Source organism: Nomascus leucogenys, chromosome 14, assembly GCF_006542625.1.
Source record: "Nomascus leucogenys isolate Asia chromosome 14, Asia_NLE_v1, whole genome shotgun sequence".
NCBI lineage: Eukaryota > Metazoa > Chordata > Mammalia > Primates > Hylobatidae > Nomascus > Nomascus leucogenys.
This window is the reverse complement of record NC_044394.1, coordinates 25,229,019-25,255,509: the sequence shown is the minus strand read 5'-3', so window position 1 is coordinate 25,255,509 and position 26,491 is coordinate 25,229,019. Positions and strand designations below refer to the sequence as shown.

The 26,491-nt window shown below is 44.1% G+C and overlaps 1 protein-coding gene across 5 annotated transcripts in view; it reads right to left on the bottom strand.

Annotated features, from left to right (window-relative positions):
• The window catches only part of PAPOLG (poly(A) polymerase gamma), a 41,112-nt gene extending 28,995 nt beyond the window's left edge, over window positions 1-12,117 (bottom strand). For 2 of the 5 annotated variants that reach the window (XR_004033314.1, XM_030827584.1), the window contains exons 1-2: window positions 8,056-8,845; window positions 6,545-6,611 (exon numbers count right to left, since the gene is read on the bottom strand). Coding sequence is in view for 3 of the 5 variants with exons in the window: in XM_030827584.1 (XP_030683444.1) it covers window positions 6,545-6,611; window positions 8,056-8,270 (282 nt within the window). In the remaining 2 variants the exon portion in view is untranslated. Of the gene's footprint in view, window positions 1-6,544; window positions 6,612-7,910; window positions 7,935-8,055; window positions 8,846-11,851 lie in introns of those variants that run through there. The other 3 variants (XM_030827585.1, XM_030827586.1, XM_030827587.1) reach the window with 3 other exon arrangements.
• Window positions 12,118-26,491: the final 14,374 nt, after the last annotated feature.

Below are 26,491 nucleotides of genomic sequence, written 5' to 3'. Positions count from 1 at the left end.
TTTAGCCTCAGCAACAGTGAGACCCTGCCTCAAAAAAAAAAAAAAGAAAAAGAAAAAAAGCTAATTTTCACCTCTTCAGAGCCAGTTCCAAAAGCCCATCAGATATTCACTCAAGTATCCTGATCCACTTCAATATCCAGCCTCAAGCAAGCAAAAAAATTCTTCCAATATTAACAGTCAGATATTGCTTCTGAGTTCTCTATTTTTGTTCCTCATTATCCTTACTGCCCAAACCTTTTCCTTCTTCTTGGCTTATAAATTCTTAGCTTATATCCCTCACATTTGTGGCCTCCTTTCTATTCAACGACTACTCCCCTAATTCTAGGCTATTTAATGGCATCCTAAACTACCCCTAATTAATCTTCCTTTTCTCTTTCACTATCTTGTATAAAATTCACTGGCTGATGTTCTTAAATTACTCTATTAAACATAGTTGTTCTACTCAAAAGTTGCCAATGTCTTCTTCCCTAACTACTGAGGTAAGGATCCTTGGGCCTGTTGTTGAAAATCTCCACGACATGTTCCTAGGGATCTTTCTTGCCTTGTCTTCTTATCTTCCTTTCTGAAGCTCCAACTACCAACCAACCAACATGGTTACAGAATCCAACCTCCTTTTCACTGCATTTGCCATTGTTCCTGCCTCAAGTGCTTGCCCATCCTCTCTGGGCATCTTTTGTTTTTTTGGGTTTTTTTTTTTTTTTTTTAACAGATGGAGATGGGGTCTCACTGTGTTGCCCAGGCTGAAGTGAGCACAGCAGTGTGATCTTAGCTCACCACAGCCTCAAACTACTGAGCACAAAATATTCCTCCTGCCTTGGCTTGCAGAGTATCTGAGACTACAGGCAGGTACCACTGTGTCTGGGTAATTTTTAAATAATTTTTGCAAAGATGGGTTCTTTGTTGCCCAGGCTGGTCTCAAGTTCCTGTTTTTAAGCGATCCTCCTGTCTCAGCCTCCCAAAGTGCTGGGATCACAGGCATGAGCCACCATGTCCAGCTTCTGGGTATCAGTATCATTCACTTTAAAAAGTTCACTTCAAGTTCCACCTCTTCCATGAAGCCTTCCCTGCCTATCCCTACTCCCTAACAAGCTTTTTTTTCCTCTGTGCTCTCTGCCATTACAATTCTTAAATTCTTTTTTGCTATATTTACTGACTTCTTTGGTATGTAAAATCATATTTCATATTTAATCTTCAATCATATTTAAATTTCTCAGAGTTAAGAACTGTGTCTACTACTTCTCTGTATTTTCTCACAATGCCCAGTAAAAGTTCTAAAGAATAATATCTGCTGATTAACTTCAACTTGAATATAAGTATCTATAGAACAGGATATTATGCTTGTTAATGCCTCTGTGTAATGAATATTAATGTTAAGAGTATCACAAATAATTTTATAGCTAGAAAGAAGCCAGTAAATTAATCAGATTTTTTAAAGAGACAGAGTTTCATTACGTTGCCCAGGCTGGCCTTGAACTCTTAGGCTCAAGATCTTCCTGCTTCAGCCTCCTGAGTAGCTGGGACTACAGGCATGCACCACCATGCCCAGGAATCCGTAAATTTATTGATGAGTAACATGAATGAAATGGACAGAGAAGACAGGACCTTAAAAAAATCTTTTAGTTCACATTTCTACTTTGAGAAGTCTGATTCTTGCATGATTTATGAGAAAGTGATCTACTAAATCAGTTTGCCACACCCAAAGTATCTAACGAAAATGATTTGATCTGGGATTCTACACTATTTATCCCAATTGTGTACAGATTCAAATCATCTTTGATTAAACCCAAATCCTTCAGTTACTTTCCAAAGTAAAATATACATAAAGAGAATTATAGGCTGTGAGTGGTGGCTCATGCCTATAATCCTAACACTTCGGGAGGCTGAGGTGGGAGGTTCACTTGAGCTCAAGAGTTCAAGATCAGCCTGGCAACACAGTGAGACCTCATCACTTTTTTTTTTTAAATTTAAAAAAACAAGAAAGAAAAAAGAGAATTATAGGCTGGGCGTGGTTGTGACTCATGCCTGTAATCTCAACAGTTTGGGAAGCCAAGGCAGGAGGATCGCTTGAGTACAAGAGTTTGAGGCCAGCCTGGGCAACATGGCAAGACCCTATCTCCACAAAAAAAAAAAAAAAAAAAAAGTAGCTAGGCATCAGGATGTGTACCCGTAGTCTCTGCTACTTGGAGGGCTGGGGTGAGAGGATTGCTTGAGCCTAGGAGTTTGAGGCTGTAGTGAGCCATGATTATGCATGCCACTGCACTCCAGCTTGGCAAACAGTGAGAGATCCTTCCCCCATTCCCTCACACGAAAGAGACAATTACAATTCACATAGAAAAATGACCTCATCTGCTCAATGGAAGATGTTAACTAACTTATTTTTTTTGATTACCTGTGACTAGCATTTCCATCTGCTCAATTTGACTCATCCAATAACTTCAACTATTGATAACCTTGCTGAGTTCAGAAATGAGGCAGACAGCCTTTTGGCAACAAAAGTAAATAGCATAAAGACCATGTTAAACTCAATGACTATAGTCTTTAGGAGACTCAACTTTATTCTGAGCCTACTGTTTAAAAGAACCAATTCTACATATTTATCATAGCTACAGAAAAAAATAATAAAAGCTGTTAAAAGAAAGAATTCTAGACTGGGTGTGGTGGCTCATGCCTATAATCCTAGCACTTTGAGAGGCCAAGGCAGGTGGATTGCTTGAACTCAGGAGTTCGACACCAGCCTGGCCAACATGGCAAAAACCCGTCTCTATCAAAAATACAAAAATTAGACAGTTGTGGTGGCACATGCCTGTGGTCCCAGCTACTAGGGAGGCTGAGGTGGGAGAACTGCTGGAGTCTGGGAGGCGGAGGTTGCAGTGAGCTGAGATCGTGCCACTGCATTCCAGCCTGGGTGATGGAGTAAGACCCCATCTCCAAAAAAAAAAAAAAAAAAATTCAGTTGTTTACCTAATTTCTAAATCCATGCAGATAAAGGGGCAGAAAGGGACTTTACAGCTAGACACACTGACAACTGTGAGACGTCACCTTTCAACTGACTGCTGTTAAGGCAAAGATGGGAAAACTATGAAAAACAAAAACCTTAAAATATAACAGTATGGGCTACCTAGTGATGAGGCAAATGGTATCACCCAGTTGAACATTCTCTCCCTCATTCTGGTACAGCCAGTAAAATAATCTTCGCAGTGGTGATTCTCAGACAATAATAAAAATTCAATTGTGAGGCTGGGCACGGTGGCTCATGCCTGTAATCCCAGCACTCTGGGAGGCCGAAGAGAATGGATTACTTGAGGTCAGGAGTTCGAGACCAGCCTGGCCAACATGGTGAAACCCCATCTCTACCAAAAATACAAAAATTAGCTGGGCATGGTGGCGTGCACCTGTAATCCCAGCTACTCTGGAAGCTGAGGCAAGAGAACTGCTTGAACTCAGGGGTGGAGGTTGCAGTGAGTCAAGATTATGCCACTGCACTGCAGCCTGGGCGAGAGAGGGACCATGTCTCAAACAAAAACAAAACCAAGGCCAGGTGTAGTAGCTCACACCTGGAATCCCAGAACTTTGGGAGGCTGAGGCGGGTAGATCACCTGAGGTCAGGAGTTTGAGACCAGCCTGACCACTATGGTGAAACCCCATCTCTACTAAAAATATAATTTTTACTGGGCATGGTGGTGTGCGCCTATAACCCCAGCTACTTGGGAGGCTAAGACAGGAGAATCGCTTGAACCTGGGAGGTAGAGGCTGCTGTGAGCTGAGCTCTCATCCCTGCACTCCAGCCTGGGCGACAGAGCAAGATTCTATCTCAAAAACAAAAACAAAAACAAAAACAATTATATTCAAAAGATAGTTAGCCTTCCGTACCTGCAGGTTCCACATCTGCAGATTCAACCAATCATGCATGGATAAAAAATATTGGGGGGACACCTCTACCTGGCCACCCCATCTGGGAAGAAGTGAGGAGCTCCTCTGCCCGGCCACCCCATCTGGGAAGAAGTTAGGAGCACCTCTGCCTGGCCGCCCCATATGGGAAGTGAGGAGCGCCTCTGCCCGGCCGCCCCGTCTGGGAAGTGAGGAGCGCCTCTGCCCGGCCGCCCCATCTGGGAAGAAGTGAGGAGCGCCTCTGCCCGGCCGCCCCATCTGGGAAGAAGTGAGGAGCGCCTCTGCCCGGCCGCCCCGTCTGGGAAGCGAGGAGGGCCTCTGCCCGGCCGCTCCGTCTGGGAAGTGAGGAGCGCCTCCGCCCGGCCGCCCCGTCCGGGAAGTGAGGAGCCCCCCCCGCCCCGTCCGGGAAGTGAGGAGCCCCTCTGCCCGGCCGCCCCGTCTGGGAAGTGAGGAGTGCCTCTGCCCAGCCGCCCATTGTCTGGGATGTGAGGAGCCCCTATGCCCAGCCGCCACCCCGTCTAGGAAGTGAGGAGCGTCTCTGCCTGGCCGCCCCGTCTGGGAAGTGAGGAGCATCTCTGCCCGGCCGCCCCGTCTGGGATGTGGGGAGCGCCTCTGCCCAGCCGCCCCGTCTGGAAGGTCTACCACAGAGGCCAGAAGCAATGGGGGGGCTGGACGTGGTGGCTCACGCCTATAGTCCCAGCACTCTGGGAGGCCGAGGCGGGTTGATCACTTGAGGCTAGGAGTTCGAGACCAGCCTGGCCAACATGGCGAAACATATGAAAAATATAACAGACAAACCAACCAACCAACCCAGCGACAACAAAACAGGTCTACCCTGGAGTCATACTCTAATTTTTTCTATTTTCCTCCCTTTCTGATCCTTTATCCCACTTTCTTTTTCTTCCTCTTCCTTCTTCTTCTTTGTCAAATAGAGGATTGAGTTATTACCATTGATCCATACAAAGTTCCTCTCTCATTTATTTTCTTTAATTCCCACCCCCCATTTCTATTCCCCGTCTTCCCACTCTGGGAGGCGGAGTGGGAAGGTGCAACCTTCCTAATATGTTTGATATGCATCTTTTTGTTTGTATGTATTTTTAGAAAATGTTTATTGTTTTGTGTGCAAAAAAAAATTAATAATAAAAAAATGATTAAAAAAATAAAAAAAATGAAAAAAGGACTCAAAAAAAAATATATTGGGGGGAAAAAGCCATAAAAAATAAAGCAAATTTTAGGCAAGGCGCAGTGGCTCATGCCTGTAATCCCAGCACTTTGGGAGGCTGAGGTCAGAAGACTGCTGGAGACCAGGAGTTTGAGACCAGCCTGGATAATACAGTGAGACTCTTGTCTCTACAAAAAATAATAAATAAAATAAGCCAAGTACAATTGTGCATTCCTACAGTTCCAGCTATTCAGGAGGCTGAGGTTGGGGGATCACTTGAGCCCAGGAGTTTGAGACTGCAGTGAGCTATATAACTGTGCCACTGTACTGCAGCCTGGGTGAGAGGGAGATCCTGTCTATAAAAAAGAAAAAAAAAATTTACGACCAGGCGTGGTGGCTGAAGCCTGTAATCCCAGCACTGTGGGAGGCTGAGGCAGGCGGATCACCTGAGATCAGGAGTTTGAGACCAGCCTGGTCAACATGATGAAACCATGTCTCTACTAAAATTACAAAAATTAGCCCAGTGTGGTGGTACACGCCTGTAGTCCCAGCTACTCGGGAGGCTGAGGCAAGAGAATCACTTGAACCTGGGAGGAGGAGGTTGCACTGAGCCAAGATTGCGCCACTGCACTCCAGCCTTGGCCAAAGAGGGAGATTCCATCTCAAAAGAAGAAAAAAAAATTTAAACATGCTAATAAAAAAAAAATTACAGTGACAACTATTTACACAGCATTAACATTGTATTAGATATTTTAAGTAATCTAGAAATGACTGAAAGTATGCAAAAGGATATGAAAAGGTAACATGCATATATGTACTGTATTATTTTTATATAAGGAACCTGAGCATCTACAGATTTTAGTATCTTTGGAGGTCCCAGAACCAATCCCCCGGAGGATACCAAGGGAGGACTGCATTACACAAAGCAGGAAAATGTAATCAATTTCAGGAAAAAAATAGTTAAGCTACAGGAGGGGAAAAAGGTTGTGTAGTTATAAATTAGTTTGCAAATTCCTATGTCTTAGGAACCAAGCAGGTAGGCAAATAAGGGTATACCACATGAGAAACATAGTAACTGCTCAATTAATCACCTTGCAAAGAAAACAGGGAGTGGTGGGGGCCATGAGGCAATGGAAGACAGGAGCCCAATCCCCTTCAAGCCTCTTCCTGCCATGCACAAAGGCAGGCCCAGCATTGCCAGATCTTATTAAACAGCTGAAATGTGATTTTTAAGTAAAATCTGATATTTAAATTTTGGCCTACTACATATGAGTCAAATAAGACAATTATGTGGACTCACAGCTATATATTGGCTACTTCTGGGTAAATCCTCATCTACTTAGAAATTCAACCGTCTAGACCAGTTCATTCCTACATATACCAGACAGCCAAGCTTTGATATATTTCAGATACTTCTCAACACCAGCATCTTATTGCCAGGATGAATGACCAGATATAATAAAAACAAGAATTCCACATAGTTTAGAGTCTTACCTTACTCTCACTGACATCAGAAATCCATTCTTTTACTAAATTGTTCAATTTACCAAGAACCACCAGCCTATAAAAAAAAATGCTTCAGATTAAAACAAACAAACAAATGAACAAACAGTATTTTTAAAAACCCATATAGGCAGTACCCTTTGTGTTGATGCTAGGGTAAAACCATAACACACATGTGATAATGCTATCACATCTATTGACACAGGGCCATCTCTTTGGCATTCTTAGATCCTTAACAGTGCCAAAGAGGTGATAAATCTGATTACAGTATTTTAGTTTTTGGGCTATTTTCAAAATTCAAAAACCCTAATAAAAATCATAAAATTGCCTTCAATGAGGCTGTAAAGGCTTAGTGAATTGTCAACTTTCTTGGCTTTACTATGGAATTAATTCAATTCAATGTGGTAATAGAAGCTAGAATTCTCTCATTGCTAGTAATAGGTCTCTGACTAATTAAAATGGGGGAACTAACTACTGGCTAATTTCTGTCTAATAGTATTGAAGCAGTTTGGTATTATTAAAACAAACTTATAACCAATGGTGTAAACGAATCCACATTTAAAAGAGAAAAGTAGGGTTTAGACATCCCAAAGATAACATGCAAAACTGAACTTCTGTCCAAACTTACTTCTTCCTCAGTCTTCCACAAATAATGAAACTCCATCCTTCAAGGTGCTAAGACCAAAAATCTTGGCCATCATCCTTGACCCCTCACACACACATTCCAGTCATTAAACCCTAAGAACCCTACCTTTAAAATATATCCAGATTTCTACTTTTTATTACCTCTACGACCATCCTCCAGGTTCTAGCCACCATCATTTCCTCCTAGGGCTATTATAATGGCTTGCTAACTGGTTTCTCTGCTCTGCCCTTGCACTTCTCTTAAGATTACTCTCAATACAGCAGCCAGAGTGACCGTTAAAACTTTTTTAAGTCGTCATGTCAATCTTCTTTTCAAAACCCTAATAGCTTCTCATTTCACTCAGAATAAACCAAACCTTGACAACACCTTACAAGGTCCTAAGAGCTCTTGCCCTCCAAGCTCCTTCCCACCTTGCTTTCATTAAGCCTGTATTTTCCTGCTTCCTCACTGCTCAGACACCCAGGGTATCTTGGCTATGTACTCTTCAAATACACCACTTCAAGAGTTCTGCCTAGAACACTTTTCCCTCAGATAGACACATGGCTCCCTCCTTCATCTTTAAATTTTCCCTTAAATGTAACTTTCTAAATGAGGCTTTCCCTGAAACCTCTACCCCCTCAGCTTTTTCTCAGTAGCACTTATCATATGTAATATTACTCACGAGTGTAATACTGATATTATTGATGACAAATCTCCTCCTCTAACCCCTACCTAAAAGGTAAGCTCCAAGAGGGCCAAGATTTTTCTTTTTGTCATTTCTGCACCTGTATGTAGAGACACAGTAGGTATTCAATATGTTCGTAGAATTCATGATTAAATAATGCAGTCAAATATTTTATGGTTTTCAATGACATACCTGTGGTTCAATTCTTCCTCATCTTCAAACACTCCAAATGGTTTCATGGCGTCAATTAATTTCTGTGTGTAAATATGATCAATTTCTTTAGGAGATGCCAAACTAATTGGAGAGGTAATTCCATAATGCTTTTGTTGACGCTGGCTGTCCAGCACGGTGTTTCTGTTCAAGAAAGTAATAAAAATGAAACAGAAAAAATTTAAAGTATATACCATACTGATACACTGAATCTCTCAATCTACTCATGTTAATTTAGCTACCTTAAAAGTTTACTTAGTACTAACAGTAGTGGCAGACACTTTCTTTTAAAGGAAAAATGGGTATTTTATGTTTATGTTTATGAAGGCGCTATTCATACTGCCTACAGCTTTCATGGTTAGCATGTTTTTTCAAGCCAAGCGCAGCATGTGTTGGCATCAACACAATTGTACCAACACCACTCAGCTCAAACCCAGAGTTTGATTGGGATCTGTGCCAGGGCCACCTCCACTACCCTGCAGACTTAAGTCAAGTGCCATCCAGATTCTGGAATCTTTGAAAAGCAGTCAACCACTTGAAAGAAAGCTTTTAGTAAAAACAATGGGTTTTTTTCCCTAGGAAAGAAATGAAAACATCCCATTAGAAGGTCCTTGTGAAATAATCTGGCTTTTAAAAAGAAATCACAATTAGATTTGCCCTTGGGAAACCGAGGTTAACATCCTCTGCTTGAATCAGAGTTTACAGTCCTAGTATTTTGTGATTCTAGTTAATTATTTTCTTCATTTTAGACTGGTACCCATCCCATCTTCACATTGAAATAAAATTCTTTATACTACTGGCAATCTTTTGGAAGATACATGAGCCACCCTCCAAACATCTTAGCCATCAGGAAACTACGGTCTTGAATAAAGTACAACACAAGTTCTGAGATTTTTTTTTTCTTTTTTTTTTTTTTTGAGATGGAGTCTCTGTCTCCCAGGCTGCCAGTGCACTGGGGAGATCTCAGCTCACTGCAACCTCCGCCTCCCGGGTTCAAGCAATTCTCCTGCCTCAGCCTCCCAAGTAGCTGGGATCACAGGCGTGTGCCACCACACCCAGCTAATTTTTGTATTTTTAGTAGAGACGGAGTTTCGCCACGTTGCCAGGCTGGTCTCGAACTCCTGACCTCAGGTGATCCAACAGTCTCGGCCTCCCACGTTGCTGGGATCACAGGCGTGAGCCACCGCGCTCAGCCAATTGAAGTTCTGAGATGTTGAGTTTACACAAACTAATCAACTTCAAAATAAATACTGGGACCAACAGGGGTTGGCAAAACTTCTAATTTTGCTATGAAAGTAAAAACATACACACTAAACGACCAACACTACCATTTATCTTCACCATGCTTCCATGAAGGGCCATTAACACCAAGAGTAAGAATGTAATCTCAAAATTAGAAACAATCTTTCAAGTTGAATAAATTAGCCCTGTAAAAAAGCAACATACAATAGAGATCGTTTAATTGTTCTTGGATTTTAACTGATCAAAACACTGTCTTACCACTACTAAGAGCACAGAGTAAGACACGCTGTAATAGCTAAAGATCTCATTAGAGGCCGGGCGTGGTGGCTCAGGCCTGTAATCCCAGTACTCTGGGAGGCCGAGGTGGGTGGATTACTTGAGGTCAGAAGTTCAAGATCAGCCTGGCCAATGTGGTGAAACCCTGTCTCTACTGAAAATACAAAAAATTAGCTGGGCATGGTGGCAGACATCTGTAATCCCGGCTACTCGGGAGGCTGAGGCAGGAGATTCACTTGAACTCAGGAGACAGAGGTTGCAGTGAACCAAGATCGCGCCACCACACTCCAGCCTGGGCAACAAGAGCGAAACTCCGTCTCAAAACAAAAAAAAAATCTCATTAGGTAGAGAGGGATAAATAATCAAATGGAAGATAAAATAGCCTGTATACCTTCCAAAATGACTCAAAAATAAAAAAAAAACCCAAAAAACAAAATACAGGTTAATTTATCTTCTGTATTTATTTTGTTGTAGAACAAACATAACTTCAATTAGTTATTTCAAGTTGTAATTTCTTTTTAAAGATTTGGCTTTTTACCTCTGAGAAAGCTAGAGCAGTGTTTTGGTATTGTTTGTGTAATATATAGGTAAATACATATGGTAAGTGAATAGGACAGAGTAATTATCTACATATCTATATAGTATCACTCAATCGCAATAATCCTAAGAGGTACTGAATAAGTGCCATTTTACAGATAAGTATCTGAAAGTCAAAGAGAGAGGACAAGCCAGAATCTGAACTCCAAAACCTCTTTCCACTACTCCATTCTCTCCTCCCTAACTACTTCAGCTCTGACACCATGATGACGGGCCTCATTTTCTTACCTGCATGCTGACAAAGTTAGCCAACTAGCCTACTGGCCCTAAAATTCCAAATCTAGGTTCTGAACTTCCTCCGTCTAGAGGGGAGACGAAAGTAAACAACAGAATCCCACATTCCCTTCAAACCATCAATTTCACTTACAGGCAAACAACCTAGAGAAATTCTAGTTACAAGCATACAGAGACACGTAAAAGAATGTTGACTGTCACACTGTAACATTAAAAACTTAGAAATAACTTAAAATAGTCACTAACAGGAAAAGAATTAAATTAGGGTGTATTCCTACAATAGAATACAATACAATAATTAATATTAATTAGTTACAACTAAAATACTAACATGAACAAAGCTCAGAGATACTATGTTGTGCTGAAGAAGTTACAGAATTCCAAGTGTGATACGAGTTATATAAAGTTTAAAAACAACTAGAACTATGCCAGTTATTATGAACAAATGTGTATGTAGTAATAGCATTAAAAAACATGCAGCTCCCATGATTCGAGGGCGAAAAAAAAAAGAAGTAAAATAAAAGACACGCAGCAACAATAAACATCAAATTCAAGACTGTGGAGGCATCTGGAGCAAGAGATGATTGGGACCAGAGAAGGAGGTAGGAGAGTCCTTCAGATGTATCTGGAATGCTTGATTTCTTTTTAAAATAAATAGATATGTACATACACACCGTGTGTGTGTGTGTGTGTGTATGTACGTGTGTGTGTGTGTACAGTTACGTTTTGGGAGAAATGGGTGGTGGCTCCACAAATGATGCTTATGTTATTCTCTACATTTTTCTGCATGTTTAAATTATTTCCTAATAGACCAAAATGGAAGAAGCTACAACAAAATCTAGCCAAGTATGGGAACTGTTTCTGACTTATCAAAGTGTGAACAAGAGGTACAGACCGGTAGATGTTGTGGGTAGGTGGGGAGGCAGGGGGTGAGGGAGAGGGTGGGGACGGCGATGAAAAGACTTTAGCCTCATATGAAAGAGAAACGCATGGGCTGCGATAGGTCTTTCACTCCTGAAGACCTGGAGACAGCCGGTCGGCAAGGGAGGAGGGGGAGGCAGGGGGATGGTATTTGCGCCAATGCAGACAGGAGCAGACGGGCTCAGACAGTGCTGGGGGCAGGCGAGTGACCGACAATTTCTCCCCACGGACACAGGCACCTCTTTCCCTCCTCATCCTTTTCTGAGGGCGTCCTCGGAGGCGGGACAGCTGGGGACTCCCGGAGTCCCCGAGTCCGTGCAGGGGTGGCCAGGTGAGCCGCCGGGTTTAGGGGAGGTGCCCTTGCGGACCAGCCGGGAGCCGGGAAGGAGACCATCCCGGCGAGCTGCGTGCAGGGCGCAAGGGACAGGGAACGGAAACAAGGACACAGACGGACCACCCCAGCTCACCCCTACCCGCCTCACCCCAACCGCCGCCCCCCACCACTTACGCAGACATCTCTTTCATCGCTTCCTGCGTCTCCCTCTCCAGCGAGTGTTTATCGCTCTGGAGTCCTGTTCTTGCTGTTCCCTTCTCCCCCTGTTCACTTTCCTCCGGTCGCTAGTAGCTCGCTTGCTCGCTCACTTTCCCACTTACTATGGCTGAGGCATCCAACCGAGTAGTGAAAACACCACAAAACCGGCTCTATTTATGACAATACAGCGCGGCCGACGCCAATATGGCGCCGCTTCCCAGCCTGCCTCTCGCCGGCCGCAGCCCCGCCCCTGGAGGTCTGGACCACCCTCAGCCACGCCCCCTCTGCCTTTGGGTCCCGGGAGGCTCCGGGGCCCCGCCCACAGGCTCAGGGCTCTCAGTATACCGTTGGTTCGAAGGAGCATTTGGTGCCCTCCTTTGTCCGCGGTACTGTCAATCCCAGTAGACCGCTTGAAAGGAAATTTGGAGATATGTTTTCCTTGCCTCTCGAATGGCAGCATATATCATACATTTTTTAAAAAGGTCACACCCTTGCCTAGCAAAAACTATTTCAGCGCCTGCATTATCCTACATCTTTGATTTAATTATAGTTATACGTAATTAACTAACCAGTTGAGATTTTGTCTCGAAAGGGTCACACCCAGGAACGTGCGACTTTAACACAAGTATCCCAGGGAAAAACAAGCTTGTAAATTGGAGGCTTAACCGTTCACTTCACCCCTAAGTACCACCTTTGATTAGTGACATTCTGGCATTTAGCTGACAGAGGTTGAAAATAATAGCTAGCAGTTTGCAATAGGATAAATCCCAGGCTGAAACAAAAATCTTACACTTTTAAATAGTGGAGATCATGTTCGATGTGAGTGTGGGGATGAAAATGGGAAAATAATGACCAATTTTTAAATGCTGAAAGGTAGAAGTAATTTCAAGCACTAAATCATTACAAAGAAAAGGAAGTCAAGAACTGCTTGCTCTTGAACATAATTCGGAGTCACAGTAAATAGAGGCGATTACTTGCTGATTAATTCATTCAAAAATATTTATTGAGGCAGGACACAGTGGCTCACACCTGTAATCCCAGCACTTTGGGAGGCCGAGGTGGGAGAATTGCTTGAGGCCAGGAGTTTGAGAACAGCCTGGGCAACATAGTGAGACCCTGTCTCTACAAAAAGTTAAAAAAAAAATTAGCTGGGCGTGGTGGCCCATGCCTGTAGTCCCAGCTACTCAGGAGGCTGGGGTGGGAGGATCTCTTGAGTCCGGGACGTGGAGGCTGCAGGGAACCAGGATGGCACCACTGCGTTCCAACCAGAGTGATAGAAGGAGACCCTGTCTCAAAAAAAAAAAAAAAAAAAAAACTACAAAAAATATTTTTGAAAACCTGAGCAAGGCGCAGTGGCTCTTGCCTGCAATCCCAGCACTTTGTGATGCCGAGGCTGGTGGATCACTTGAGGCTATGAGTTCTATCAAGACCAGCCTGGCCAACATGGCAAAAACCCATCTCTACTTAAAAAGCAACAACAAAAACCTGATGTGGCTTGGTGTAGTGGCTCACACCTGTAATCCTAACACTTTGGGAGGCTGAGGCGGGTGGATCACTTGAGGTCAGGAGTTCGAGACCAGCCTGGCCAACATGGTGAAACCCCATCTCTACTAAAAATAGAAAAATTAGCTGGGTGCATGGTGCGCCTGTGATCCCAGCTACTCAGGAGGCTGAGGCAGGAGAATTGCGTGAACCCGAGAGGCAGAGGTTTTTGAGATGGAGTCTCGCTCTGTTGCCCAGGCTGGGGTGCAGTGGCGTGATCTCTGCTCAGCCTCCCAAGTAGGTGGGATTACAGGCATGCACCACCACGTCCAGCTATATTTTTGTATTTTTAGTACAGACGGGGTTTCACCATTGTGGGCCAGGCTGGTCTCGAACTCCTGACATCAGGTAATCCGCCCACCTCGGCTTCCCAAAGTGCTAGGATTACAGATGTGAGCAACCACACCCAGCCAAGCAGTGTTTTATTATGTATGTATGTATGTATGTATGTATTTATTTATTTATTTCTGAGATGGAGTCTTGCTCTGTCGCCTAGGCTGGAGCACAGTGGCATGATCTTGGCTCACTGCATCCTCTGCTTCCTCGGTTCAAATGATTCTCCTGTCTCAGCCTCCCCAGTAGCTGGGACTACAGGCGTGCGCCACCACGCCTGGCTAATTTTTTGTATTTTAGAGACGGACTTTCACCATGTTGGCCGCCCACCTCAGCCTCCCAAAGTGCTGGGATTACAGGCATGAGCCACCGCTTCCGGCCTAATTTTTGTATTTTTAGTAGAGACGGGGTTTCACCAAATTGGTCAGGCTAGTCTTGAACTCCTGACCTCGTGATCCGCCAGCCTCAGCCTCCCAAAGTGCTGGGATTACAGGTGTGAGCCTCCATGCCTGGCCGCAGTGTTTTAATCAATTGCTTTTCTTCCCATTTTCCTGTCTTTGTTAATCTACCTGGGATTTAATGACAGTCCCCAACCCTCATCTCAATAAGGATACGGTATTTTTCCCAACCCCAATTTCAATAAGGACATTTTTCTTATTTGCAATGTACATTGTAACTGTATTTGTTAAGTTAAAATTTTTCAAATTATAAAACGAACCCATGCTCATAAAAAAAGAGTGGACGTCTGTCCCTCCTTTCCATCTCTTGCCCAGGCTGGAGTGCACTGGTGCGATCTCAGCTCACTGCAACCTCCGCCTTCCGGTTTCGAGTGATTCCCCTGCCTCAGCCTCCCGAGTAGCTGGGATTACAGGTGCCTGCCACTACGCCCAGCTAATTTTTGTATTTTTAGTAGAGACAGCATTTTGCCATGTTGGCCAGGCTGGTCTTGAACTCCTGACCTCAGGTGATCCACCTGCCTTGGCCTCCCAAAGTGCTGAGATTACAGGCGTGAGCCACTGTGCCCGGCCTGTATTTTATTTTTGAGACAGGCTCTCCCTCTGTTGTCCAAGCTGGAGTGCAGTGGTGTGATCTTGGCTCACTGCAACTTCTACCTCCCGGGTTGAAGCCATTCTCCTGCCTCAGCCTCCCCAGTGGCTGGGATTACAGGTGCGCGCTACCATGCCTGGCTAATTTTTGTATTTTTAGTAGAGACGGAGTTTCACCATGTTAGCCAGGTTGGTCTCAAACTGCTGACCTCAAGTGATGTGTCCGCCTAGGTCTCCTAAAGTGCTGGGATTACAGGCGTGAGCTACCTCACCCCGCTGATATGTATATTGTAAAATAAAATTTATATACTTGAAATTGTCCTCTTAGAAGTTTATACCAGTATATACTCCAACATGTATGTGATGGTCTGTTTTCTCAAACACTCACAAATACTGGGTATTATTATTATTATTTTGAGACAGAGTTTTGTTCTTGTTGCCCAGGCTGGAGTGCAATGGCGCGATCTTGGCTCAGTGCAACCTCCGTCCCCTGGGTTCAAGCCATTCTCCTGCCTTAGCCTCCTGACTAGCTGGGATTACAGGTGCCCACTGCCACTCCAGGCTAAGTTTTTGTATTTTTAGTAGAGACGGGGTTTTGCCATGTTGACCAGGCTGGTCTCAAACTCCTGACCTCATGTGATCCACCCTCCTTGGCCTCCCAAAGTGCTAGGATTACAAGCACGAGCCACTGCACCCAGGCAAATATCTGGGTTTTTTTGTTTTGTTTTGTTTTTTTTATGGCTGGACGTGGTGGCTCCGGCCTGTAATCCCAGCATTTTGAGAGGCTGAGGCTCATGAATCACTTGAGGCCAGGAGTTCCAGACCATCCTGGCCAACAGGGTGAAACCTCATCTCTACTAAAAATACAAAAATTAGCTGGTCGTGGTGGTGCACGTCTGTAATCCCAGCCACTTGGGAGGCTGAGGCACAAGAATTGAGTGAACTCGGAAGTGGAGGTTGCAGTGAGCCAGTGCACTCCAGCCTGGGTAACAGGGGGAGACTGTCTCAAAAACAAACAAAAAAAAACCAACCAGAAAAGTAACTTTTGGCCAGGTACAGTGGCTCACACCTGCAATCCCAGCATTTTGAGAGGCTGAGGTGGGTTGATCACTTGAGGTCAGGAGTTCGAGACCAGCCTGGCCAACATGGCAAAACCCCGTCTCTACTAAAAATACAAAAAAAATTATCTGGGTGTGGTGGCGGGTGCCTGTAATCTCAGCTACTCTGGAGGCCGAGGCTGGAGAATGGCTTGAACCCAGGAGGTGGAGGTTGCGGTGAGCCGAGATCTCACCATTGCATTCCAGCCTGGGCAATAAGAGTGAAACTCCGTCTCAAAAACAAACAAACAAAAAAACCCAGAAAACAACTTTTTAATTTGGCTGGGTGTGGTGGCTTATGGTTGCAATCCTAATACTTAAGGAGACTAAGGCAGGAGGATCCCTTAAGCTCAGGAGTTGAGACCAGCCTGGGCAACAGCAAAACCCCAACTCAATTAAAAAAAAAAGTTTTTATGCTTATAAAAAAACTATAAATGTACAGAAAAAGTAGAGAGAATAATATAATTGACACCATATACCCATCATGTAGAATTTTTTTTAGCATTTTGTCATGTTTCACACATTTTTTGGTGAAATCTTTTTAAGTAAACACATAAAATTTTACTCCTAAATATTTTGATATGCGTATCTAATGAGAACACTTTCCTGTACAACCATAATAATATTAACACACTTAAGTATTTCCACTTTTTGCCCAAATATCTTTTGCACCAAGTTTGTTTATAGTGTGATCCAATCAAGAAGTATGATGGCATTTGGTTGTTGGGTCTCTGAAATGGCTTTTTTTTCCTTAAAAGTCTTTATTTTTTAATTAGCTGGGTGTGGTGGTGGGTGCCTGTAATCCCAGCTACTTGGGAGGCTGAGGCAGGAGAATTGCTTGAACTCGAGAGGTTGAGGTTGCAGTGAGCTGAGATTGCACCACTATACCACTGCACTCCAGCCTGGGTGACAGAGCGAGACTCTGTCTCAAAAAAAAAAAAAAAATGGGGAGGGGGCTTTATTTTTTAAGAGCAGTTTTAGGTTCATAGCAAAATTGAGAAAAAAAATACAAATATTTCCCATGTGCTGCCTCCCCCAAGACATGCATAGCCTCCTCCATTATCAAATCCTGAAATATATTTTAATCTAGAACAGACTTTCTCTGTAGCTTTTTATTTTTCCTGTGACATTGATTTGTAGAGAGTAGACTAGTATTACCTTAGAATGTTCCAACTTCTAGATGTTTCTGGTTGTTTCCTTGTGGTGTCATTTAACAATAACCTCAGTATTTTCTATTAATGGAAGTTGGATCTAAAGGCTTGATTAGATTCAGGCTAAATACTGCATCATACCGGAAGGCATATAGTGAAGCTTTGTTTATCCCATTATTAATGATATTAAGATTGATCACTGGGTCTGTGTGGTGACAATCATCTTAGAACTCCTTAGTAAACTGCAGGGTGATAACTTTAGCACCAGATGAACATACAGCTCCCCAACCTTTCACCTAATTGTTTCAGCATCCATTGATAATTCGTGAATTAATTAATTATTTCCCTAGGGATTGCAAATTGTGTTTTTTTTTTTTCAATTCTGTCTACATTGATAGCTAGACTTTTTCAGGAAAGAAGGGCTCTTGCTCATCAACTGTGACTATTAGGCTACTCTGCAATAGGTTACTGCAAATAACCTAATTCTTTCCCCTTTCAGATAAGAACTTGGTGGAATGGCCACCTTTAGAAAAGTTTTTGTTTATTTGATGGCTTGTTTTATTCCTCTTCCTGTTTTTTTTAATTTTTATTTTAAGTATTCTATGGACGCAGGGATATTTATTTATTTATTTATTTACTTGAGACGGAGTCTAGCTCTGTTGCCCAGGCTGGAGTGCAATGGCGCAATCTCGGCTCACTGCAACCTCCGCCTCCCAGGTTCAAGTAATTCTCCCTCCTCGGTCTCCTGAGTAGCTGGGAGTACAAGCATGTGTCAACATGCCTGGCTAAGTTTGTATTTTTAGTAGAGATAGGTTTTTGCCACGTTGGCCACACTGGTTTCAAACTCCTGACCTCAAGTGATCTGCCCACTTCCGCCTCCCAAAGTGCTGGGGTATTACAGGTGTGAGTCATCGTGCCTGGCCTGACTCATGGATTTTTATATAGTCAGTGTGTTTCAATTTGTTACAGGCATTGTTCTTTTGATGCTAAAATTGTGTCAACTTTGGCCAATAAATGCCTCTGTCAAGCGACTTGTTCTATTAATTTTTTTTTTCTTTGAGGTAGAGTCTCACTCTGTCACCCAGGCTGGAGTGTAGTGGCATGATCTTGGCTCACTGCAACCTCCACCTTCCAGGTTCAAGCGATTCTTCCACCTCAGCCTCCCAAGTAGCTGGGATTACAGGCGCCCGCCACCATGCCCAGCTAATTTGTGTATTTTTAGTAGAAATGGGGTTTCTCTATGTTGGCCAGGCTGGCCTTGAGCTCCTGACCTCAGGTTATCCGCTTGCCTCAGCCTCCCAAAGTGTTGGGATTATAGACATGAGCCATGGAGCCCAGCCAGTAGTTTTTAAAAATTTAAAAAATCAATCTAACAGGTTGGAAAGTGCTATTTCTTTGTGATTTTAACTTGCAGATCCCTCATCAGTGGTGAAAGGTGAGCATCTTTCATATTTTGCCAGTGGTGAATATCTTTCATATTTTACCAGCCATTTATATTTCTTACTCTGTGGATTGTCTATTCATATCTTTTGTCCATTTTCCTATTGGTATAACTATGTATATGTTTATATAACTAATTATCAACACTCATCTCTACAGATGAACTGTTTTCAGTGCTCACTGCCAGTCTCTTCCAGCTACAACTTCCCTATTCTTGAATTTTTTCTTTGGATCATTTCTTGCTCTAGATTGTCAGCTTATTCAGAAAAGGGATACATTTTCTTCTGGCTTATTTGAAAATGCCCTTCTACTACATGATAACATTTTCTTCAGAGCTTGATAGATGTTTTATTATTAGCTGTTGTATCTTAGACATTGTAAAGATTCTTCTTTTTTTGAGACAGGGTCTTGCTTTGCTGGCCAGGCTGGAGTGCAGTGGCATGATCATGGCTCACTGCAGACTTAACCACTGGGACTCAAGCGATCTTCTTGCCTCAGATTCTCCTGACTCAGCCTCCAGAGTAGCTAAGACTATAGGTGCACACCACCATGCCTGGTTAATTTTTTTTTCATTTTTAGTAGGGACCGGTCTTGCCATGTTGCCCAGGCTGGTTTTGAATTCCTGGCCTCTAGTGATTCTCCCACCTCAGCCTCCTAAAATGCTGGGGTTACAGGCATCAGCCAGTGTGCCCAGTGAAATTCTTATTTTTGAAGTTTAAAAATTCCTCCAAATTAGGCCTTTTTCCTAAAAATGTATACAGAACAAGCTAAACATTCTTTTTTTCTGAGTATTTTTTTAAAGATTAGATACATTCTTTTTTTTGTTGTTCTGGTATAAAAAGTATTATTGCTTCTATTCCATTCATTGGCTCTTTTATTTTTTAAAAGTTCATTCAGGTAAACAGAATTGCAACTTGGAAGAATGTTACAATGTTAGTACAAGTAATTCATGGGGAAAAATCTTTAAAAATTATTATCTTGGCCGGGCGTGGTGGCTCACAGCTGTAATCCCAGCACTTTGGGAGGCCAAGGTAAGGGGATCACCTGAGGACAGGAGCTCGAGACCAGCCTGATCAACATGGTAAAACCTTATCTCTACTAAAAATACAAAATTAGCCAGGCATAGTGGCACATGCCTGTAATCCCAGCTACTTGGGAGGCTGAGGCAGAAGAATTGCTTGAACCCGGGACGCAGAGGTTGCAGTGAACCGAGATCACGGCATTGTACTCCAGCTTGGACAACAAGAGCGAAACTGCATCTCAAAAAAAAAAAAAAAAAAAAATATATATATATATATATATATATAATCTTAACTTTTGTAACTATCTACTGGGTTGTTTACTTGTCTGTAGGACAGGGACCATCTCAGTCTTGTACACTGGGTCATCCTCAGAACTTAGCACAGGTGCTCACTCAATAAATATTCGTTGAATGAATTCATTTCAACTATTATTTTCTCTCTTATATCTGCCTTTATCTCATCATTTCTCCATCTTTTGCCCCAACTGATAGACTATGTCTACCTTGCCTTCTCCCTCACTAACTTAATAAATATTCTGATGTGTCTGAATGTTATACAATTACTCCATTGAAACTTTTTCATCTCTGGACTCTTTCATTGACTCGGAGGATTTCTTTTTTTCGGCAGATTATTGTAGCATGGTATTGCTTGCTTGCACTGGTCATTAGCAGGTCAATATGGTGGGCTGTGAGCACTTTTTAAAGAATGAATAGAAAAGCGTGGTGATCCTACTTGACAGTAGGATCCTCCAAAAACAATCTTGGGAGCTAGTGCTAGGGTTGCCTGCATGTTGTGCCAGGTAGGGCTAAGGTCTCCCCTTCTATCAACAGGAGGGAGCCTGCACTTAGCTTCTCCCAGGATGGCTTTCTGCTGGGTCGCTGGCTTTCCCGGAAAACTAAACAGCTGGCACCTAAACTCAGCCACCCTGGCTCTAAATAGTCTCTGTGTCCACATTCTGACACATTTTAAGGGGGTGTCATCTCAGGGGGCACACGTCCTTCCACTGGAACACATAGAGCACATAGCCTTAGCATCCCTCTGGGATGATGGGAGAGTCTGCGACTATGTCCTCTCTTGGTGACCCTTGGCTTGTATGTTTCTCCATTAAAGCCTGTTCCTTAACCCAAGCTGAATGACCATGTGAAATTCATCCCAAGCCCTGTTGCACAATGGGTGGCAACCATGAAGGGAATCCCTACTCACGTTGAACAACCCAAATAAAATGAAAAATACATATTGTTGAATGGGCTCCAAGAGGATTCATGTCTGGTCTTACTTGGTTGATTTTGAACAAATAGAAGCTGAGTTGGATGTTGTCAGAAATTGATGTGGATCCCCAACCAATTTTTCTTTTCGAGACAAGGTCTTCCTGGAGTGCAGTGGTGTGATTATGGCTTACTGCAACCTCTGCCTCCATGGCTTAAGTAATCCTCCCACCTCAGCCTCCAAGGGTAGCTGGGACCACACACATGTAACCATGCCAGGCTAATTTTTTTTTTTTTTTTTTTAGTTTTTGTAGAGATGAGGTCTCCCTATGTTGCCCATGCTGGTCTCTAACTCTTGGGCTCAAGTGATCCACCCACCTCAGCCTTCCAAAGTGCTGGGATTACAGCCATGAGCCACTGCACCTGGCCTCCCAATCAAAATTTTAGTGGTAGGACATCAGATCCAGATAAAATAAAAAAGAATAAAGCTGGCAGTAGTGAAATCTCAGAAATGTAGTAGATTTCTTATAAAACTGTGAGGGAGGAACAGAGTAGAATGGGGAAGGTAGAGTGATAGCTGAAGCCATATTTCTAATGTGAGTAGGATTGCTAGGAAAGGGACTCTCTACTTTAAGTTTTTATACTTAGATGGCTAATTTGTGCCTCGTTGAGACCTCAGAACCACCATTAAGGGTGTCAGAAGAGAAAAGGACATCCAAGTGTTGCAATTCCTAAAAGGACTGTCAACAAACTTTTCTTTTAGCCCCCTGTGCCAGGGGGGTAGAGTGTAAGGTATATAAATGTTCTTTGGTCAAGGATAGGCTGAGGCAGATGTCCAGCCCACTTGACTCAGTTGAGTTTGGTGTGCAGGCACACACTTCCACTTATTGTATAAACTGTTTGTGTAAATTCATACTTAGCTCTGAGCCACTGTTGTCTGTAAAAGATATAATTGCCCTGCTAATGCTGTACAGGAGCTCTTAGGGCTCGGCTTGGCTCAACATGGCTTGACATGGCAGGTGCTCTGGGGCCCAGAGAAAGAGAGAGATAGCCAAAGGTGTCTGTCTTGCAGACAGACAGGAGGGAGCCAGGACACAGCTCTGCTTGCTTGTGCCCAGAGAGAGAACAAGCTGTTGCCCTGAAGGCAAAGGAGAGCTGGCCACACAGCTGTGTGTGGAAGCTGCCAACTCAAGCAGCTGAGACAGGGTGGACAGTGTGAGAGAGACAGTGTGAGAAAGCTGTCGATGAGAGCTACTGCTGAATAAAATAATCTCTCACCTGCCTTTGGCCCCCTGAGTATTTCTGCTCATCCGTCCACTCCCCTCGGATTTCAGCATGGGCTGGACCCGGACCCCAGGATCTGAAAATTGACAAGTATGGGATGAGATGAGTGGGTCTTCAGCCCCTGAGGGCTCCTGAGTTGGCTATGTGGCCATGGCATGGGCTGTGGAACCCGGTGGCAGCAGTGCTGCTTGGATGAGCCCCAGTGGAAACATGGGAGGCAATGGATGGGTCCCCTGCAAGTGTGGAGAAGGCGCTGAAGCACCTGGAATTACACAGCACTGAGAAGAAGCATGCCTTTACCGGCAGAGTCAGATGGGCATTTGTGACTGTGCTACAGGAAGTACATGCCCAGTCCCTGTGGGATGCAGCACAGGAAGGAGGAAGAACCTCCGTGGCAGGCTAGCCCAGTGGTCTGCCAGGAAATACGGCATGAGCAGCTGTTAGGCCCCAAGAGTGGGCCGAGAGACACACCCCACTACCGTGGTGAAGCACATTTCCTATGGTGTCTGTGCCCCTGCTGAGTTGTGGGAGTTAGGCAAGTAATGTCAGCAGTCATATACAGATTTAGTGCAAATCATTCAGGAGAAGGACATTCCTTCTCCCCAATGTGCAACCCGGTCCTGCCTGAGCGTTCCAGTTTAGAGAGTACCTGCTGCAGTCAGGCAGAAGTGTAAAGCCTTTTCTGTTTGATAAGAGACTGGCCAAGATGAGTGGCTGAGGGGTTACTGGACAACTGGAGCCACTTGTGGACTTGGCAATCCACTGGTCCCTGAACCTGGGTAAGTTTCTGGGCAGAGCCACATTTATTGATGGCTATGAAGACTGGTCAGTGAAAGTGAAACCTGTATCTCTACATCTTGGCATTGGCCGCTTGGCTCTCTGCTTATGCACTGTGTATGTCTGTTCCATACCTGAAGACATTCTGGGGTGGATGTTTTGCACAGGTTAGTAGCTGTGCTGTCTGTCATGGACTTGATGGACTATTTGACAATGGAACTGGGACAGTCCACAGAGAGCCAGGAACAGTTTGCCTTCATGGGAGGGCAACAATGGACTTCTACAGTGTTGCCACAGGGCTATATGTATAGCCCCACCATGTGTCATGATTTTATCAATAATGTTATGCCAACCTCTGATTTTCTTGCTGGTTTAGAAGCAGTAGCACCCTTCTTGCCTGAGAATGGGATAATGAGGCTGATACAGCTTTTCTGGGTAGTAAACCAAGGGTGCCCATTCATGTAACCACATTCATGTAGATGTACATGTAACCACAGATAGTTTTGGATAGGGTCTATAGCAATGCATGAAGCACTTGGAAGTGCTAGTGAGCTGTTAGCTGTTAGCTGAGCTCCGGTGTTCATTAATAAAGAAGCTGTTAGTGATTGCATACGCTGCCCTTCAGGCTCATAAGAACATGGCAGGATGGGTTACAGTCGTCGTGCAGACAACTTACCTGGTGGCAGGATGGGTGTGTTCATAGGTAATGATCCCCTGGACTGGGACAACACAGACATCTACTGTAGTGAAGTGGGACGCCTACTTAGAACAGCAGAATATGCTGAGTACAAGTCCCTTAGCAGCAGAGTTACAAGAAGCCTTAGGACCTGTAGTCCCAGTGCAAGATAAGGTCATGGGGCCTGAGGCACTCCTAGATCCTGAGCCTTCACCGTTAGGAAGGGCATCCTCTCATTCCTAATAGGCATGGTACACAGCTAGGTCTAGCTGGGGTGCTATTGCTGCCTAGACTCCTGGCGCAGTCCAGTACTAACACCATGGTGTTAGTACTAGGTGTCTGTGCCCCTGCTGAGTTGTGGGAGTTAGGCAAGTAATGTTGTTTGAAACCAGGTGTAGACAGAGCAGCTAATGAGCTCAGTAGCCTGAGCTAAACTCAGGGCAGTGTGAATAATCTCCAAGAGGGTGACAGCTATGGTAATCTGTGATGATAGCTAGGCAGTTTATCGAAGCTTATGTATGTAACAGGCCTGTGTGACCAGAGCCTCTGTCTAAGGCCTGTGTGACAGTCTTATGTATCAAGCCTGTGTATGTATATTGGGCTTATGTGCCCAGAGCTTATGTGTGTCAAGCCTGTGTACCGGGCCTGTGTGCCCAAACCCTAGGTCTCTCTCGGCCTAGGGGGTGGAGTGTAAGGTATGTGGATGTGCTTTGGTCAAGGATAGGCCTTGGATGACCCAGTGAGTTTGGCGCGCCCTCCACTTGTTATATGACCTTTGTGTAAGTTCATACTTGGCTCTGAGCTACTATTGTCTGTAAAAGGTGTAATTGCCCTGCTAATGCTGTACAGGGGCTTTGGGGCCTGGTTTGACTCAACATGGCTTGACATGGCCGAGAAAGAGAGAGAGAGAAAGAGCCAAAGCTGTCTGTCTTGTAGACAGATAGGAGGGATCCAGGACACAGCTCGGCTTGCTCATGCCCAGGGAGAGAACAAGTTAAGCTGCTGACCCTGAAGGCAAAGGAGAGCTGGCCACACCTGCATGTGAGAGCTGCCAGCTCAAGCAGCTGAGACAGGGTGGACAGTGTGAGAGAGACAGTGTGAGAAAGCTGCTGATGAGAGCTGCCGCTGAATAAAATCATCTCTCACCTGCTTATGGCCCCCTGAATATTCTTTCTGCTCATCCGCCCACTCCCCTTGGACTTCAGCATAGGCTGAACCCAGAACCTGGGATCTGACAGGCCTCTACCACTCCATGTTATGGTGTCAGAGGGCACCTTGTAGCATCTCTGGTTTACATTCACAATTTGTTGTCTCCAAGGAAAGATTCCCTTGCATGGTTTGGTTTTTATTTTGCTACCCAGTTCATTCAGCATTTAATTTAGCATAAATTCCTGGGGTTTTTTTTTTTTTTTTTTTTTTGAGTCGGAGTCTCACTCTGTCCCCAGGCTGGAGTGCAGTGGCGCGATCTCGGCTCACTGCAACCTCTGCCTCCTAGGTTCAAGCAATTCTCCTGCCTCAGCCTCCTGAGTAGCTGGGACTACAGGCGTGCATCACCATGCCCAGCTAATTTTTGTATTTTTAGTAGAGACGGGGTTTCACTATGTTGGCCTGGATGGTCTCGATCTCCTGACCTCGTGATCCGCCTGCCTTGGCCTCCCAGAGTGCTGGGATTACAGGCGTGTGACCCACCGCGCCCAGCTTCCTATGTTTCTAATATGAAATTTCCGTGGCTGGTGCAGATGTTTGTACAACTTGTAGCTTTTTTTTTTCTTAAAGTTTGGCGCAAAGTCAGGTATCTATTCATTTTCCTGTACCTGGAACAGTAAAGTCCTGGACATGCTTTAAGCAATTTAAGAGCCCATGGATTAGATGAGTTTGCCCTCAGAAAAACTTCCAAGTCTCTGGATTTTCATGATTTATGTTTGTAAGGTGAGGCTCCCTGTTTTCCTGCATTAAAAAACCCACTAACTTCACTGGAAGAGCCTTTGCTCTGTAAGTTTAGATGCATCAAATCAAACAAGGTAGCGATCCACAGCTTTCCTAGGAGGCATCTTAACTGCTGAAGTTAAGGAACTCAGCCATCCTTCCCAAACGTTTGTTCTCCACACATTATTAGGAAGGGCAGAAAAAGTCTTTATTCCAATGTTAAAACTTTCCCCCAGAACTCAGGGGATTAATGTATAAACTCAGTGGACAGGGAGGTAGGTTTTCTGCTTCCCTCCAAATTGAAGCCAAGATTAATTATAGTATTCACCTGTTCCTGAAACATGCCGGTTAATGGTTCCTAGCTGTGCACTCCCTGAAGCAGCACTGGTCCCACAGTTCTTAGCGGACTCACTTGCTTTGATCAACTCATTCTCTCTCAGCAGGCCAAAACACTAGCCACGGGACACAAGTGCTTAGTTTACAATCATGTTAATTTTGCTTTTTGTTTGTCTTCAGCGGTTGGAGATTAATGAGTAAAAAGGGTGTTTAAATTTTCAACCAGCTTTCTTCTAATCACTTGGCTGCATTGTCACTGGCAGTTTTATTACTTTGATTTCCTGAATCAATCAGGTGTACAGTTTCTATGTCCAATGTAGGTTATGGTGCAGGAAAAGGCAGTTCTACCAGGAATTACTGCTGTTGCTCTGGATTCCAGGAAGGCCTATTGTGAAAATACTCAAGCACTGTTGTAGGACTTTTCTTTTTTCTTTTGAGACAAAGTCTCGCTCTGTTGCCCAGGCTGGAGTGCAGTGGTGTGATCGCCACTCACTGCAACCTCCACCTCCCAGGTTCAAGCGATTCTCCTGCCTCAGCCTCCTGAGTAGCTGGGGATTACAGGTGTGCACCACCACACCCAGCTAATTTTTGTATTTTTAGTAGAGACAGGGTTTCACCGTGTTGACCAGGCTGGTCTCAAACTCCTGACCTCAAGTGATCCACCCACTTTGGCTTCCCAAATTGCTGGGATTACAGATTTGAGCCATGAGCCGGGCCTATATTTATTATTATTTGGAGACAGGGTCTTACTATGTTGCCCAGGTGGGAGTACAGTAGCTAT